Below are 18464 nucleotides of genomic sequence, written 5' to 3'. Positions count from 1 at the left end.
CTGTGCATCAAATGTCTATGTGTGTGTGTTGTAATACTGAGTCCCATAAAGTCTAGATTTCAGAACAGTTACATTTATAACAGAAACTCAAAAGTAGGATAAACCAAAACAATGGGACAGTGGGCTTTGTCCAACAATTTAGTTTAATATACTGTAACTTCTAAGGAATAGTGTATTTAATCTCAGCCCACATCCTGAAAATCTGTGCGCCACTCTAACTTTTATTATTTATTTGTTATTTTTAACAATAGGTCCGAACTGGAGGTTTTAGTTGTGCGAGTGGAAAATTTAGTGGGGCAAAATGTAAATATTCACATTTCCACGTATTTTCATTATATTACTGGTATCACCATCTGTTGGGCTTTAGTGGGTTAAATGTTTATCACTAACAAAAATATTCAATATTAATAAATTTATTTTTAACAATAGGTCCTAACTGGAAGGTTTCGTTATGCAAGTGTAAAATTTAGCAGGGCAAAATGTAAATAATCACATTTCCACATATTTTCACGATATTACTAATATCACCAATTGTTGGGCTTTAGTGGATTAAGTTTATCACAAACAAAAATATTCAATAATAGTAAAAAATCAGCAAATTTACTTGTCGGGCAGGTGCGACTACATGAAAACTGTCAAATTTTCTGGGCAAAGTTTAGAATCAGCCTAGGGCCCTGTAACATTACCCTGAGATTGCATGTAAATGACAGTGTTGATTTAAAAAAAAAAAAAAAAAATCAAAACATAAGTAGTATTTACAGGAAGGAGTAGAGCAAGGTTATGGCCTCTTTTGCCTTTTTGTCCATTCAATTAACCAGATTACAGTTGTTTAAAGATGTTAAAATACTATATAAAGTGGGGCAAATAAGTATTTAGTCAACCACCAAGTGTGCAAGTTCTCCTACTTGAAAAGATTAGAGAGGCCTGTAATTGTCAACATGGGTAAACCTCAAACATGAGAGACCGAATGTGGAAAAAAAAAAAAAACAGAAAATCACATTGTTTGATATTTAAAGAATTTATTTCCAAATTAGAGTGGAAAATAAGTGTTTGGTCACCTGCAAACAAGCAAGATTTCTGGCTGTCAAAGAGGTCTAACTACTCCTAACGAGGCTCCACTCATTACCTGTATTAAAGGTGTTATAATTATATAGCACTTTTCCACCTTTCAAGCCGCTCAAAGCGCTTCACACTATCTCGCCATTCATCTACTGGTGACACAGCACCAGGAGCAACGTGGGGTTCAGTATCTTGCTCAAGGATACTTAGACGAGTTCATCAGGGCGAAGAATCGAACCCATAACTTCTGGGTTGCGGGACAACTAATCTACCACTGAGCCACGCCACACCAAATGGCACCTGTTTTAACTCTTGTTGGTATAAAAGACACCAGTCCACAATCTCAGAGATCAGTCACTCTCCAAACTCCACTATGGCCAAGACCAGGGGTGTCCAAACTTTTTGCAAACCAGATTTGGTGTGGTAAAAATGTGGGGGGCCGACCTTGGCTGACGTCCTTTACGTAGAACAATATATTTAAGCAAATTGTAGCAAGCCATTCTGTGTGTCACATTTGCTTTATTATTTTTTCAAATTAATAATTTCAACAATCTTGCTACTAGCCTTTGTGGCGTTCTCTTTCGACCCTCGGGCTCTTGCGAAATACTGCTGCTGTAAAATTAAACTAGCTTCAAGTTGTTTCAATTTTCATTACGTATCTTCCCTGTAATCTTGTCATACATGTCAGCGTGTCTTGTTTGGTAATATCGCCTCACATTGAACTCTCTAAAAACGGCGACTGTCTCTTTGCAAATGAGGCAGACACAGTTGTTGCGTATTTTAGTGAAGAAATAGTCCAATTTCCACCTATCCTTGACACTTCGGCCGTCTTTGTCAAATTTCTTCTTTTTTTGATTGTCTCCGTTTTAGAAAATTAGGAATGTTGCTTAGAGTGCTGCTGCCTTTTAGTGGGTAAATGAGGAGCAGCATTTCGTGTGTAAGCTACTTCATATGCTGACCAGTTTATTAAGTCTGTGTGCCAACCAGACGTTATTGATTTTATGACAGAGGCTGGGGGCTGGATGAAATTTGACCACGGGCCGCATTTGGCCCCCGGGATGGACTTTGGACATGTCTGGCCAAGACCAAAGAGCTTTCAAAGGACACCAGAGACAAAATTGTAGACCTGCACCAGGCTGGGAAGTCTGAATCTGCAATAGGTAAAACTTTTGGTGTAAAGAAATCAACTGTGGGAGCAATTATTAGGAAATGGAAGACATACAAGACCATTGATAATCTCCCTCGATCTATCTGGGGCTCCATGCAAGATCTCACCCTGTGGCATCAAAATGATTACAAGAATGGTGAGCAAAAATCCCAGAACCACACGGGGGTACCTAGTGAATGACCTACAGAGCGCTGGGACCACAGTAACAAAGGCTACTATCAGTAACACAATGTGCCGCCAGGGACTCAAATCCTGCACTGCCAGACGTGTCCCCCTGCTGAAGAAAGTACACGTCCAGGCCCGTCTGCGATTCGCTAGAGAGCATTCGGATGATTTAGAAGAGGACTGGGAGAATGTGTTATGGTCAGATGAAACCGAAATAGAACTTTTTGGTAGAAACACAGGTTCTCGTGTTTGGAGGAGAAAGAATACTGAATTGCATCTGAAGAACACCATACCCACTGTGTAGCATGGGGGTGGAAACATCATGCTTTTGGGCTGTTTTTCTACAAAGGGACCAGGGCGACTGATCAGTGTAAAGGAAAGAATGAACGGGGCCATGTATCGATAGATTTTGAGTGAAAATCTCCTTCCATCAGCAAGGGCATTGAAGATGAGACGTGGCTGGGTCTTTCAGCATGACAATGATCCCAAACACACAGCCAGGGCAACGAGGGAGTGGCTTCGTAAGGAGTATTTCAAGGTTCTGGAGTGACCTAGCCAGTCTCCAGATCTCAACCCCATAGAAAATCTGTGGAGGGAGTTGAAAGTCCGTGTTGCCCAACGACAGCCCCAAAAAAATCACTGCTCTAGAGGAGATCTGCATGAAGGAATGGGCCAAAATACCAGCAACAGTGTGTGAAAAGCTTGTGAAGGCTTCCGTTATTGCCAATAAAGGGTACATAACAAAGTATTAAGATTAACTTTTGGTATTGACCAAATACTTATTTTCCACCATGATTTGCAAATAAATTCTTTAAAAATGAAACAATGTGATTTTCTATTTTTTTTTCCACATTCTGTCTTTCATTGTTTAGGTTTACCAATGTTGACAATTACAGGCCTCTCTCATATTTTCAAGTGGGAGAACTTGCACTATTAGTGGTTGATTAAATACTTATTTGCCCCACTGTACATCTGCATTCTTAATTACATGATAAGTTTTCATTATGTCATATCTATTCCGTCCAAATAGTCCTTACTGTTTACTGTCATTAAACAGGGCTAATGAGTTATGCTTGACAACACTTGTCATTTGGTATTACATTTACATATAAAACATTTGGTATCAGGACGTCCAGTAGACCAGCTGGTCATCTACAGGGACATAACTTTGTTGTGTCAGTATGTATTGGCGAAGAGCAGTCTTGTCTACCTTTTCCAAAACATCTTTCACACAGTTGTATTTTTGTGGTGTGAAATTATAGCTTTGCTTTTTACTCCTGGTGGCAAGGTGGAAGAGTGCTTAGCACGTCCACCTCACAGTTCTCAGATGAAGGGCTCCGGCCTTCATAACGGAGTTTGCATGTTCTTCTCGTGCCTGCGTAGGTTTTCTCCTGGCTGTCTGGTTTCCTATCACATCCCAAAAAACATGCATGGCCGGCTGATTGGGCCCTCCAAAATGTCCGTAGGTATGAGTATGTGCACTGCGATAGACTAAGCAACTGATTGAGAATGTACCCTGCCTACTGCCTGTAGTTAGTTGAAATAGGCTCTAACACCCCGTGACCCTTGTGTGGATAAGTGGCTCAGAATATGAAAAATTATTATTCCTTTTGAATACATTGATTTACTTGATAATTTAGCATCGATCATTTTCTGCAGGAATAAAGTATATGTCTATTTCGGATATGAAAAATCTATTATGTGAGTATGGAGAGTTCAGTAAATGTGGCATGTGAAATTTACAGGGTTTGGCACCTTTAGGACTGTTAAAAACCATTGGTCTGATGCAAACAGCGAGGCTGTTATTTATTTATTTATTTTCCCGTCAGGCATGACAAATCCAAACAAACATACAGCATTTATATGTGTTTACAATTAATTTAACCCGAAAAGAAAAGGGCTGACAGAAGAAGCCGAAGCTTATTGAAACCCATCCCCAGTATACCATATTGGACGCAGAAAATATCGAATATCAATTTTTGACATTCAGATTTCGTAATGATTACAAGTTCAAAAAATTTTTTTTTATAATAACCATCCCCTCTGATTGTTCATTTTCCCAATAGTCAATAGTCGATCGAGGCAATGTGCTCGTTATGTTGATTAGATCCAGTAGACTAGTTCATAATTCAGTAATTAGTATATTAAGTTCATTCGATCCAGAAGATAGGGAATAGCTGAGGACCGATGGTAGGCCGTGTCCGCCACCCTCCTTTTGTTGACTTAATCCTCGTCGTAGTTTTCATTCCTTGCTGACTCCCAACGAACATTCATCTCAAGGTTGAGCAGCTTTGTAGTAGGTTGCATCGCCATTTCGGTTGTGGACTCATGGCCTGGGGGACTGCCGTCGCTAGGTCCTTCAGAAGATCACTTCACCAGTTTCACCAGCGATCACTGTCCCACCTGGCACAATCAGAAGCTGCCAGCAGCGCACCAAAAGGAAACATCCTCAATATCATTCCTCTTCGAGTGTGGTCAGACACAGTGTCCGCCATCTACCCCAGCTATCCTCCACGATATCCAGACTTTAAGGGGTTTTCCGGGCAGGCGCGTTGTCCAGGTTCTGACCGCATTGTGAAGCAGGACAGTGGACAATCGACCAGTTCCATGTCGTTACAAATTTGAAGAATTTGAAGTCAATTGTCTCTGCATTTACAGCCAACAGATGATATGTCCTTGTGAGTTCTGTTTGCGTTGGCTTTGAGTCACCTTTGTTTTTTGTTGTTGTTTTTTTTGCCTTCCATTGTTTTGGGTACACTCGGTTTTGCTTCCAGTTTTGAGTTGCCACCCAGACATTATTTAACATTTGTACAGTTCTTATTATGTCCAAGAGTTAGCTTGAGTCAGCAACATAATTATTTAATAGGGTTTGTTTATACCTCCTCTTAAAAACAGCCAATGACCCTCAGCTGGTCACTGCAGAATCTAAACTCATGTGAATGTGCTGTGTATTTTGCCTTATGAATAATCTGTATTGCTTTTTTTTTGATGACCACTTGGTCATCTAAGGTTTATTTTGAGAATTGTGTTGTCTGTGAATTAACTTCATAGGACAGTGTTTATCATATGGTTGTTCTAGTTTTTTTTTTTTTTTTTTATGAAACAGCCATACGCTTCATTTACATCACTTGTATGATAGACACAGTCCCAGCTTTGAGTTAAAAAGTCCTTTTTTAATTCTGCGATATTTTGCTCTGATCTAAGTCTCCCATAGATTGCCGGAGCTTGACTTGTGTTACTTGAGTGCAGAGTATAATTAGTGAAAATTGGTAAGTGGTCGGTAATATCAGTAATTAAGATACCACTTTGGGTCTCATTTAGCATAACATTAGTAAAGATATTGTCTAATAGGGTAGCACTATGCGTTGTAATTCTAGTCGGCTGTGTTATAAATGGATGCAGCCCTAATGTGTACTTAGTACTAGTAAAATCCTCAATATGTAAACTCTTGTTAGGATTTAACAGATCAATGTTCAAGTCTCCACAAACAAAGACATGCTTATTATTGGTTTTCAACAGAAGTTTTCCTACACATTCAGTGAAAAGTTCAACATTGGAGTCGGGAGCGCGATAAATACAACTTATGATTATATTTTTACCTTTTGAAAGAAGTAGTTCAATTGCAATGCATTCCATAAGATTCACAATCTTAGTAGACATGTTATCTAATATATCAAACTTAAGGTTGTCGTCAATAAACAGAGCAACACCCCCACCGCCCTTATAAGTCCTACCCATTTTTGCCATATTATAACCTTGAAGGTTAAAGTCAGAGCCTTTGACATCCTTAATCCAAGTTTCCGATACAGCAATGACGTTGAACTTGTTGCCTAACTTGTGTAATTAATCCTTGATGTGTTCAAAGTTCTTGTAGAGACTTCTGCCGTTGAAATGGATTAATGAAAGCTTACCGTCCAATTTAAAAGAGCTGTTAAATTGATCATCACTGTAGTATTTGCACTCCTCCGGTCTGTTGGCGTAAAAGTATTTATCCAGATCCAATATGTCATTTGGTTCATTGGAGCAATCTTCAAATTGGTCTTCCAACTGTAATTGTGATAAGAGCATAGAGTCCGCTACTTGGGTCATGATTAGTTTTCATAAGCTGCCAGATCTTCGACTTGCTTGATAACTTTCATTTTCTGGTCTTGTGTTTTGACGAAAATTCTGCAATCTGCTGTCCATGTACTCTCAATCTTTCCTGCTTTCTTCAGTTGACGTGCCTTTCTTGCTATTTCAGCGTTGCAGCGGGTTAGATTCTTTTAGAAGAAGATGTTGGTTCCTTTCAGGAGACGACCTTGTTTGAGGAGAGCTATCTTATTCTTTCAATCAGTAAGCTTCATAAATATCATTGGCAGTTTATTCCCTCGTGAAGTTAGCGGAAAGCATTGTTGAATGAATTGCTATTCCACTCTTATTCCCAATTCTTGTAACTTGTCAGTCACCTGTTTTTCCACCGTTGCATAGTTTGGTTCATGGTCACCCTGAAGAACTTGCGAATATGCGCGTGTTCTCACTTTGATGCTGGTGATGAGGAGATCGTTTGCACGTCCACTTTGATGCAGATCCTCTGCCAAAGCTTGCAGTTTTTTGATACGATCATCTCTCTCTTTCATCGTCATCGTCAGTTGCTCGTTTTCAGCCCGCAGCAATTGGAATTCCTTCAAGATGTCTTGATTCTGCTTCAAGAGGTCCCGATTTTGGACCAAGAATTCAGAATTCAGGAATTCAGCCATAATTTGCTCTAATTTTAACATAGAAGATTTTAAATCTTCCATTTCTTCTGTCTTGTCAGACTTTTCTCCTCTTTCGGTGCATTAGGCATATTTGTGAGGTTTTCTCTTCCAGCTGGCGCCTGAGTTATCAGAGACAGATAACGGAGCTCAGGAAAATGCGTCCTTCACCTTCGAGTGTCTGAGTAGCAATGTTTCTCACCATCTGGAAAGTTTCTTTCCTGGGAAAAAAAACTCCTACAGTGTCTAACATCACAAATAGTAAGTGACAATTAAATGCAGCATCTAGGCCAGAAACAATAGTGATATCATCACACTGAGCTGTTACTGGAGTGGTAAAGGTTCAGAAATATTGCACATATGCTGGTTTTAGCCAGGTCTTTTGCTACCACTGTTCATCACAGGCAGCCTGTGCAGTTCCTTCATTTGGAAGAACTGGATGTTACAAAGCATTTATGATTTCCAATTATCATCTTATCGTTACTCATTTATTGTTATTAAATTATTTAATAATTCAATATTTTAAACTCAAATGAGCTTTTGGTAATTTAGGACTATATAAATAAACTTGACATGAGGCAAGAGGTGTGCGTTATTTTTGTTCTTATAATTTTGTAATTTTTCTTGCTTGTTTAAAAAAAAGACACAAAATTGATCAGTTCCTTACATTTAAAGGTATTCCAAAATTCCAATTTCGGGAGCTTGAGCGCCCCTGCTTGAATGGCCAATGTTGGGCCTACAAAAGGACACGCGCATGTCTTTCCAAACACACTCTGATTTACAAGAAATTACCTGAGCACAACAATCTTCTCAGGAGGCTGATGAACTTTAATGCACATTTGAAATTTTTAATTGACCTGACAGTCAAAAGCCCATTTGTAACCTCAAGATCAAAACCTGTTAAAACGTCCTGACTGGCAAATGGAAAATAAATCTGCAAAACATAACAAGCTGATGAAATGACAACTAAACTGCTATCATCCAAACAGATGTCCTTACGAGGAACTCTCTCATTTCCCCCATGTCTCATTCACCTTCTAAGTAATTCTGCGACTACTCTTGCTCTCTACCATTTCAGTATCAATTTCTCATTTAAGTTGAATTGTATAGAATTTTCTTCTTGGGCACTTTGTGTCCTTTTCGATGTATTCATTTGGATTTTCTTACTTCAAATTTCTTTTGAGATTGGTCAAAAGATGTGAGATATTTATTCATCTAAGCCACAAAAATAAATAGATTCATCTTAAACTCATATCAGACAAATAATTGTTTTGGTGTACGTACATACATATATATAGAACAACACATGAAAACATTTACAGGACATGGCGGAAAAAGTCAACGCTTGCATTTAATACTTGTAAAAGGTTGACCCTCCTTTGGCAGCAATAAAGCCATCTCCAAATGATAATTAGAACAAAAAAAAATTAACTTGCTCAATCTAATGCATTTGAATAATAATAAGAACTTTGTAGCCTTCTTGCTCTCTCTGCCCACACAATTATGTTAGCATGAGCTAACATTTCTCAACAAGTGTATGTAAGTGTTCTCATGGCCGCAACAAATTTTAAGCCACACCTGCATTCTTTTCTCAATAATTCGCCTCCAGGTTGGATCACACCTAACTTTGTCAAAATGCTTCTGCTTGTGTGTCTGTGCATCTGTGCGTACATCTGTTGGTCCCCCCAGGAAACACTGGTGTTTAAGCTTTTCCTTTATTGATTGAGCAGTTTACACTGTATTTAAATCAACTCATTGTGCATGTCAGAGCAAATTAGAATCATGAGGTCAAAGGTACTGCCTGAAGAGCGCAGAGAGAAAATTGTGGGAAGGAACAGATCTGGCCAAGGTAACACAAAACCTTTTTTTTTTTTTTTTTAACCTGTCCCGTTCAACTGCTTGACACCGAGAATGGGAATTTGAGTGTCCTATTGGTCTGAACAGTTTTAATGTATCACAAGGGAGTATGATATACTCCGATTGTGATGATTATTCATTGTGTTTTGTTTATTAGAAGAAAGCAGAGAGCAGGAAGGGGCTATAGGGGGACAGAAAGGGAGGTAGAAAATGCGAGAGACAGAAGAGAAGAACAAACAACAAGAAATATTTTCAATGCCGACATTATCTATGAATATAGTAGTGTAACGAACGCGGAGATTCGTTCCACCCCTGAGACAGCAGCAAGGAGGAGGCTTGACGAGGCTTTTCAGTTCACACCAGAGTTTATTTAAAACGCAATAAAACAAGCTAAAAACAGGTTAAAAGAGGGTTGCCTCGATCCCAGCTAGGGCAGGGTGGTGTGGCGTTCATCTCACCCCTAGACGGAGGACACTGCTCCATGGTTCGGCATGCACAGCAAACGGAACAAACAGAACGAGGAAAAATCACTGCAAACCACCAAAACAAAATCGATACCCCTGAGCAGGCCTCCAAGGGGTTGAGCCTCCCAAGGCCCTGCTGGGCCACCCCTCAAAGTGTCTCTAAAAAGTTAAAAACAGTGATAAAAAAATGGATTAAAAGAAGAATTAAAAATGCGTCCACCCCTCCTCTAGTACTCTTCCCTTGGTGCGGCGTCCGTCCACGAAGCGGGACCTCCACGTGTGCCCTCCCAAGGCCGTATTTATAGCGGCCAAGTGTTCATAAAGATGATTGGGAGCACCTGGGGGGAAAAGCTCAGACACTTGTCCTTATCATGGAAACCCCACATCAGACACATCAAAACCAAAATCTCCAAAAGCCTGTCACTACTAAACAAAGTGAAGTCATATCTTAAAGACCGTGTAGTCACATTGCAGAAACGTGCAGTACGGATCATACATAAGGTCGTGTTTCTCGATCACACCCATCATTTATGTGCTCACTCAAAACTATTAAAAATGAAGGATCTTGTCAGCTATCATACATATATAATGTTATTTAAAGCATATAATAAATTACTGCCAAATAATATACAAAAACTTTTTAAGGTTCGTGAGAGTATCCATAGTCTGCGAGTCTCTGGAGATTTTACGTTACCAGGATTTCGAACTACTTGCAAACGTTTCGTGTGTCTGTATGTGGGGTGAAACACTGGAACAATTTAAACAATCATTTCAAGCAGTGTCAATATATCTAAAAATTTAAATCATATAAAGGTCTGGTCACAGTATAATGGCATTTGCTGACAATGTGTGTTGCTGTTTTTGTCAATTAGTGTAAATATTAAAATTATTGCTAATGAGCCAACTTTAGTTGATTGTCTGTTGGTTTAGTTGTTTTTGTCTGTTTCTCTTTTTTCTTCGCTTTCATTCTGTGGAAAGGAGTATCCCACGAAGTAAGGATGCTGGACAATGAGACCGCGTTGGAATAAAATTAATTTTTTCTTCTTCCTACTCCCTTTCAAGTGCAATTATTTTTGTTGAATTATATTGTATTTGTTTTTGTTTTTGTTTTTTCTTTTTCTGTGTGTGTGTGCATGCTCAAAATAAAAAAGCTTCATCATCATCATCATCATGCTGCCTGATCTCTAATCCTGGCACCGACAGTTTCTCTACTTGAGTGTGTCTAATTGCACCCAGTCATGACATGTGTGTATCCCATCAGACATGTATTAGCCTTCCTAACAAGTGGAAATGCTGCACAGGGGCCACCCCAGGGCTACGGCCCCTCCCCAGCCAATCAGGCTTACACAAAACATTTTGCCGCACTTAGAGCTCCTCAGATTGCAGTGGCCTCCATAATCCTTAAATTCAAGACATTTTGGTCGACCAGAACCCTTCCTGGAACTGTGCTATCAATATTCACAACCTAATTTAGAAGAAGGAACTCCCATTAACTATTTGAACACATTAGCCATCATTTTAATTTGATGCTTTATTTCTATTTCTCACCTGCTCACTGGTTTGTCAATGTAAGCAAGTGAACACCTGAAACTGCCTGTGTCATGTGAACACATGAATTGGCCTGAAAGCAAACAGTGTATAATAAAAGTGAGTACACCCCTCACATTTCTGCAGATATTTAAGTATAAATTTTCACGGGACAACACTGACAAAATGACACTTTGACACAATTAAAAGCAGTCTGTGTCCAGCTTATATAATAGAGGTAATTTATTTCCCCCTCAAAATGACTCAAAATATAGCCATTAATATCTAAACCCCTGGCAACAAAAGTGAGTACACCGCATGGGCTATGTACATCCCTAAATGTCCAAATTCAGTTCTGCTTGTCATTTTCCCTCCAAAATGTCATGTGACTTGTTACAGGAGTGCTGTCAGCATTGCTGCAGAGATTGAAAAGGTGGTGGGGGGGTCATTCCCATCACCATGCTTGACTGCTGGCATGACACACTTATCTTTGTACTCCTCACCTGGTTGCCGCCACACATGCTTGAGACCATCGGAATCAAACAAATGAATCTTCGTCTCATCAGACCATAGGACATGGTTCCAGTAATCCATGTGCTTTGTTGACATCTCTTCAGCAAACTGTTTGCGGACTTTCTTGTGTACCGTCTTCAGAAGAGGCTTCCTCCTGGGGTGACAGCCATGCACACCAATTTGATGTAGAGTACAGCGTATGGTCTGAGCACTAAAAGGCTGACCCCCCACCTCTTCAATCTCTGCAGCAATGCTGACAGCACTCCTATAAAGAGTCACATGGCATTCTGGAGGGAAAATGACAAGCAGTACTCAATTTGAACATTTAGGGATATACATAGTTCCCATGCGGTGTACTCACTTTTGTTGCCAGGGGTTTAGATATCAATGGCTATATTTTGAATTATTTTGAAGGGAAAATAAATTAACTCTATTATATAAACTGCACACAGATTATTTTTCATTGTGTCAAAGTGTCATTTTGTCAGTGTTGTCCCATGAAAAGATATACTTACAGTAAATATCGGCAGAAATGCGAGGGTGTACTCACTTTTGTGATACACTGTGATTCAGTAGCTCTTTTAACAAAGAATTGACGTAGGCTTTGCGGGTGGCTTTGTGTGGCAATGGATCTGTGGTTGGAGCAAAGCCAACATCACTACATTGAACCAATTCCAGTGCTAGTTGGCGCTAGAGTCCAAATGAACACCTGTTCTTTTCTTTAATCTGCACATGGATCATTTTGTATTTTGTAAATGTAAACACAATCATACAGTATAAGCTACGTGAGACCTGAAATGTACATTGAAATAATTGGCAATAATCCAGCCTGGTTCGTGAGACTTTTCTTAACAAACAATAAAAACAAAAGTCTTTTGTGATTTTAATTTATCTGGCGCCAAATTTTAAGAAGCGAACGCTCGACTCAGTAGAGTCGTGACAGGTTCAATGTCAAGCAAACATTAGTTGCAGTAGTTCAACAGGACAAGTAGCATACCAAGCAACCAGGTAGCATTGTCATTGGTGGCGTTGGCTAATGTGTTGTAACCTTTCACAAATGTTCATTTAGCTCAATTTAGTATGGGTGTGCCATCAATTATGTTTTAGCGTCATGCTCTTGTCGCAGTCACCCAAATTGTAGGGTGTGGTGTTCAGTTTACATCAGGGTCTCGTTCTTGTTCACATCATTCATGATTGTAAATTGTAAATGCACTTTTAGGAAGTTGACTGTTCACCACTTCATCACTTTAACTCTTTTTCGGTCCAAATACATTCATTGAGTGAGGCCGCAGGCATATGTCTTAATTGTGATCTTTTGACAAAGTTTACCTTCACCTCCAAAGTAATCTTAAATTCCAGTAGTTTTTTCTCAAAGTGTATTATTTTCCTTGTCATTTTTTTGTTATACTAAACACCTGATTAATTTACAAAACTAGAAGTAACAAGTTACTTTTTGGCATAGATTTAGCAAATTAAAAAAAAAAAAAAAAAACATTAGCAAACAAACAAACAAACTTTGTAAACGTTTTGAAAATTAGCATTTTACATGTATCTATAGTATTTTAACCCTTGTATTCTGTTCAGGTAAACAAAATTCCAAAGTTTTCAAGTGTGTGTATACAAAAATAAATGGTACTTTTTACATACTCAAACTTGAAAATGGGTCAGTCTTGACCCGAAAGCAATATATACTGCAAAGGTTTAGTATTTTCCAGTTGAGTTAAATCACAAATCCCAATTTAATCCACTACCAAAAATATGACCAGATTTTTAGCCAAACACAAGGGCAAAAATAAACGAACAATATGAACAGGGCTCCATTGGCTATTGTCTCGGCAGTATGGGCGTTTCAAGATCTGACTTGCCCATCGGCCCCCACACAGCAGTCACATTCTTCTCATTATCACCACACTAGTTAGAGTGGGATGTCGATTCATTAATATTTACAGGTGCTTTGTCCAAATACTGCGTTCCCCACTGCACACTACTAACTTTGCTTGCGCGCTTACACACTTTATCTTCCCTTTTCCTCTCTATCGGTATAGGTGTTCCCTCCCCATATGGTGTCCCCTCGGTATGGGTGGACAGCAGCACTACTTATATTAGACAGCATATATAATTAATGTTCTTTTTCACTCATCTTACAGGTCTTCTATCTGTTCACCCTTTCTCGCTGTCCCCCACAAAACAATTTCTGTCTAATCTAACTGCTGTCTTAGAAAAAAAAAAAAAAAAGGCAAAACACGATATAAACGGCTATAATGGGAGTACACCAAGCCTGAACTGACCCTGAACCAGTACTTCTCAAATAGTGGGGCGGGCCCCCCCCCCCCAGTGGGGCGCAGAGAGATGCTGGGGGTGGTGCGTGTGACCTTGGGGAACATACTTTTTTGCCGTACTAGAATAAAGTGTAAGTGCACATACACAGAGTGGGTGGCACTGGCGCTCTCATTTTCAGCGTGTGCGCAGTTTTTTTTTAACCAAACAAGAGCACACAGCAAAGAGCACTTGAGATATGGAAAGCTAAGATGAGGAAATATGAAAAAGCGTATGTAGCACTTGGCTTTTGGCTTTGACTTTTAGTACAGCGGGAGACAAGGACAGACCAGTCTGCTTACTTTGTCTAAAGATGTTCTCAACGGACAACAGGAATTTTTTTTTCAGCGAAAACATGCCGAATATTGCCAACAGTCGTCCCACTTTGTCAGTGTTACATCAGTAAATCAGCGAGCACTGTTAGCATCATATAAGGTTGCATAACAAGTTTCTCAGTGCAAAATAACCCCACACCATAGCAAAGAAGTTGATACTGCCTGCAGCAAAAATAATAACTGCCCCTTTGTCCAATGACACTGTCCTTTTTGTTTTATTAATTTTTGTGGTTTCGGTGTAGTTGTTTGGCATATTGTCCGCTTGAGTTAATGTTGCTAATCAATTTGAAATTATTATTATTTATTGATTTTATTAAATTTTATTTTTCAGTATCAATCAAACGGTCAAAAAATGTTTTGAGTGTATATTTGCAGTAAGGATGTTGATGAGCCTTTTTTTTTTTTTTTTTTTTTTACACTTTAAGTTGATCTACTGTATATTACTTTCTGTCTTTAATATTAAAAAGGATACAATGTTACAGAGAGGTGTACATATAATAAGAAGAATCTTATAGACAAATGATACTGAAGTATATTTACAGTGAGTTGTGGGGGCGTGGAACATTTACATCTTCCTCGGGGGGGCGTAACAGAAAATAATTGAGAAGCACTGCCCTAAACCCACATGGTATGTTGGACATTAAAACTTTTCAGCTTATCAAGACACTCGGATTCCCATTCTCTGTGTCGAACCAGCTAAACAGGACAGGTATTCCAAAAAATGGAGAAAAAAAAACGAATTTTGTATGAAACGGCGTACAAAAGAAAAACCTCACAAGTGAGAACAATGAAAAATCTGCACGGGAAAGTTGATGCCAAAGTTCGAACCCGAAACATCAGAACTGCGAGACAATCAAATATACAATAAATGAACACGCCCTAAGAAAAGGAAAAATTTAATGTTCCCTCCTCACAGGTAGAATCCTCCCTGCAGACACTCATCATTATCCTGATTCCAGCAGAGCCATTTAACTAATTAAGCAACTACTTCAAAGTACATTTCCTGGTATGCTGTGGTAACCACCCCAGCCATGTGACAGGAATTTATTCCACAATATCCACTATCTGAATCAGGTTTGAGATATATCAGAAATAGCATTTGAGGAAATATATTTTTTTGATCCCCTCTTTTTATTATGAATAGAAACACCCAATATTTCACGCACAAAAGCCCATTCTTTCGATGTGTTTGAGTCAATTTAAAGTTTCTCACTTTGGAGTAATGGTGCCAATGAAAAGTTAGCTAGTTTAGAAGAGCTTTATTTGTCGAAAAACATATTGTCACGTTTTGTTTTTAGATGAATTGGCCACATCAAGTATTTTGCGAAAACAGTATTGTTCATTTTTAAAGTTCACTTTGTAAATATAGCTTGGCTGGTGCAGGAACTTGTCTGGCGTGTCACATGACATCCGTGCCAGTGACACGTTTAACATTCCAGGCTTGCGTCAAGTCACCTATAAAAGGAAGGTTTGTTTCCTTCTCGGCACATCTACTCAGCATCAAGCATCAAGACTGCAAAGGTAAATTTGATACAGCTTTATCCCAATTGCCATTCCTCCAGCATCATGAAACTCAGTTTAATGTGACGTTTGCTATTGTACGACGTATGGTATAAACATTGAAGAGCAACTTCTCTATTTTCTGTCCTCGTGCAGATGGCATTTGTTCTTTACTCCTTGATCCTCCTTTGTGGAATCAGTGGACTTGTGTCTGCATGCGTAAGTCAAAATCTCCTTTGCCGACTACTAAAAATGAATACACTGTAGTATTGACCTCATCCGAGTTAGGGTCTCTTTTTAACAATGTGTTTGCTTCTTCACAGTGCGATAGCAATAAAGGTGTGCCCCTCTTTTTTATTATGAACATTTTGAGTCGGCATACGTACTTGTTTTTCTTTCTAAAACAATAATTGTGTTACAGGGAGTTATTGTCCAAAGGGATGGACTCAACTGGACGACCACTGTTACATTTTCGTCAATCAGGAGAGAACTTTTATAGATGCCGAGGTATACCCGATGTCAATACAGTAGCTTTGATCCAAACATGTCATAACATATTGCAGTACATTCGATATAAATTGAAATTACAACTTTTGATCATAATCATTAAGTTGGCATCTATGTTACTTCCTCCCATTAGCAAATCTGCATACTCAAAGGTGGGAATCTGATGTCTATCCTCGACCGCAAAGAACATGTATTGGCATTGGAGCTGATTCATGAAGCACTTGGAGTAACGACTTTCCGTGATGACACCTGGATTGGAGGCCATGACGGCGTTGCGGTAAAACATTGATCAGTACAAAAGTTTTCATCTAGCAATATCAATTTTAATTAGAAAGGAATTGGGGATCAATTGTGTTATCTGACAGTGGCAGCTCTCTAGTATGACTTCAAACATCACTACAACATTAAACACAATCAAGATGTATTATTGTACATTTGACTTTTACTTCTGACTTAATTGCAGGAGGGCACATTCATTTGGACTGACGGCTCACCTTATGACTTCACCATGTTTGAAAACGGGCAGCCTGACAACTTTGGTTCGGCTGGTGAGGACTGTTTGGAGATTGATGGCGCCAGTAAGAATGTTTTCTTTATCCTTGTCTATGTCCTCAACATGTGTACTGTAATCCAGGACTGCTTAATGCCTCATTTAGAAAACTATTAACAGCAAATCCCACATGTATGAAGTGTCATTGCATCTTTCATAATGCTCTTTTCTTTTTTTTCTACAGCAAAGGAATGGAACGATGACAATTGCAATGATGAGAATTTCTTCATTTGCATCAAGAAGGCCCACGAGCACTAATCGACTGCAGCAACATAACATCTGAAAATGTCTTTGCCAAAATCTTAACAATCTTCAGAGATGATAACAGACTTCCAGTGGCATCTTTTTAACTGTCTTTTTATTCTTTATGGTTCAATTTCTATTGATGGCAATCTTATTTTGATGGTCAAAGGGTATCTCTGCAATAAATGATGAAATCTGTCAGTGCATGTTTGTTTGAGTATGTTAGTTTACGTTTTTCAATAGCCACCCTCCGACGGTATCTTCTTTCAAATATATTTTATTCAATTTTTTAATGTCCATAGACAAATTAAAAATTACAAAATAATCCTAGAAGTGGTATCTTCTTTAATAACGAATAAAGAGCATTTAGTAACATTAACGCGCCAAGATGAACTGATTCACAAATACTAAATGAAACAACCACTAATATCATTAAAATTAAATAAACACAATAATCTATGTCCTCTTCCTGCACCTTCATGTTAAGCATAGCAAACAGATGGACTCAATAGCCCCACACCAGTCAAGAAAAAAAATAAAAAAGCCCCAAATTGAAAGTCCTTTATTAATGATTTGGAAAAACACCTAACAAATCTCAGATATGTGCACATTGTCTTTGGAGTATAGGATATTTAAACAAAAGTTTAAGGAGCATATACTACAACACTTAACCATAAGCTATATAGTCTTTGTGCTCATTGAAAACGGACAAATTTCACATCAACCATTTGAAACGTAGTAGTATACAAAGAAGTACAATAATTCTTGTTTTCTCCCTGCGGGACTGCGATAGACAGCCTCCCGGTACACAAGATGTCACACCAGGAAGAGCAGCATTACAATTTAAATTTCAGCATTAAATAATGAAACAATGCCATTCCCCCCATACAAAATGTACATTTTAGAGTTGCAGCCAGAAAGGAATAATGGAATTTCCTTCGATTTTGTTAGTAGTAATGATTTGAGATACAACCTTTCAGAAGCTATGTGCATTGTCATGAAGCAAATTAAGCCTAAACTCAACGATTAACTTTATATACAGTATTATTAGCTATGCTCGCCAGTGTGGTTTTTGAAACTTTAAGCAAAAAGCAGTCATCGATTTTCCGCCTTCAAGATGAATTTTAGCTCTGATGTACAAGGGAAAACATGTGCCAACTGGGAACAAAATTATCTCACCTCTTTGTCTATTGCAGTACTTCTCAAATAGTGAGGCGGGCCCCCCCAGGGGGGTGCAGAGCGATGCTGGGGGTGGTGCATGTGACCTTGGGGAACATACTTTTTTGCCGTACTAGAATAAAGAGTAAGTGCACATACACAGAGTGGGTGGCAGTGGCGCTCGCATTTTCAGCGTGTGCACAGTTTTTTTTTTAACCAAACAAGAGCACACAGCAAAGAGCACTTGAGATATGAAAAGCTAAGAAGAGGAAATATGAAGAAGCATATGTAGCATTTGGCTTTTGGTTTTGACTTTTAGTACAGCGGGAGACGAGGACAGACCAGTCTGCTTACTTTGTCTAAAGATGT

General features: G+C 38.8%; 1 protein-coding gene across 1 annotated transcript; it reads left to right on the top strand.

Annotated features, from left to right (window-relative positions):
- The first annotated feature begins 8932 nt into the window (after positions 1-8932).
- On the top strand, positions 8933-17118 carry LOC130910489 (galactose-specific lectin nattectin-like). Its single transcript, XM_057827852.1, has 8 exons — positions 8933-8974; positions 15577-15658; positions 15794-15856; positions 15961-15976; positions 16059-16144; positions 16278-16421; positions 16608-16722; positions 16879-17118. Exons 3-8 carry the CDS (start codon positions 15794-15796, stop codon positions 16950-16952), a joined length of 498 nt encoding a protein of 165 aa, XP_057683835.1. The 5' UTR covers positions 8933-8974; positions 15577-15658; the 3' UTR covers positions 16953-17118.
- Positions 17119-18464: the final 1346 nt, after the last annotated feature.

The sequence above is a fragment of the Corythoichthys intestinalis genome, chromosome 2 (assembly GCF_030265065.1).
Source record: "Corythoichthys intestinalis isolate RoL2023-P3 chromosome 2, ASM3026506v1, whole genome shotgun sequence".
Taxonomy (NCBI): domain Eukaryota; kingdom Metazoa; phylum Chordata; class Actinopteri; order Syngnathiformes; family Syngnathidae; genus Corythoichthys; species Corythoichthys intestinalis.
The sequence above is the reverse complement of the archived record's forward strand: the minus strand, read 5'-3'. Positions and strand labels throughout refer to the sequence as shown.

Coding starts and splice junctions, on each gene's coding strand:
- LOC130910489 (XM_057827852.1), top strand. CDS start 15,794: ATGGCATTTGTTCTTTACTCCTTGATCCTCCTTTGTGGAATCAGTGGA. Junction 16,145..16,277: donor GAACTTTTATAGATGCCGAG/GTATACCCGATG, acceptor TCCTCCCATTAG/CAAATCTGCATACTCAAAGG. Junction 16,422..16,607: donor GAGGCCATGACGGCGTTGCG/GTAAAACATTGA, acceptor ACTTAATTGCAG/GAGGGCACATTCATTTGGAC.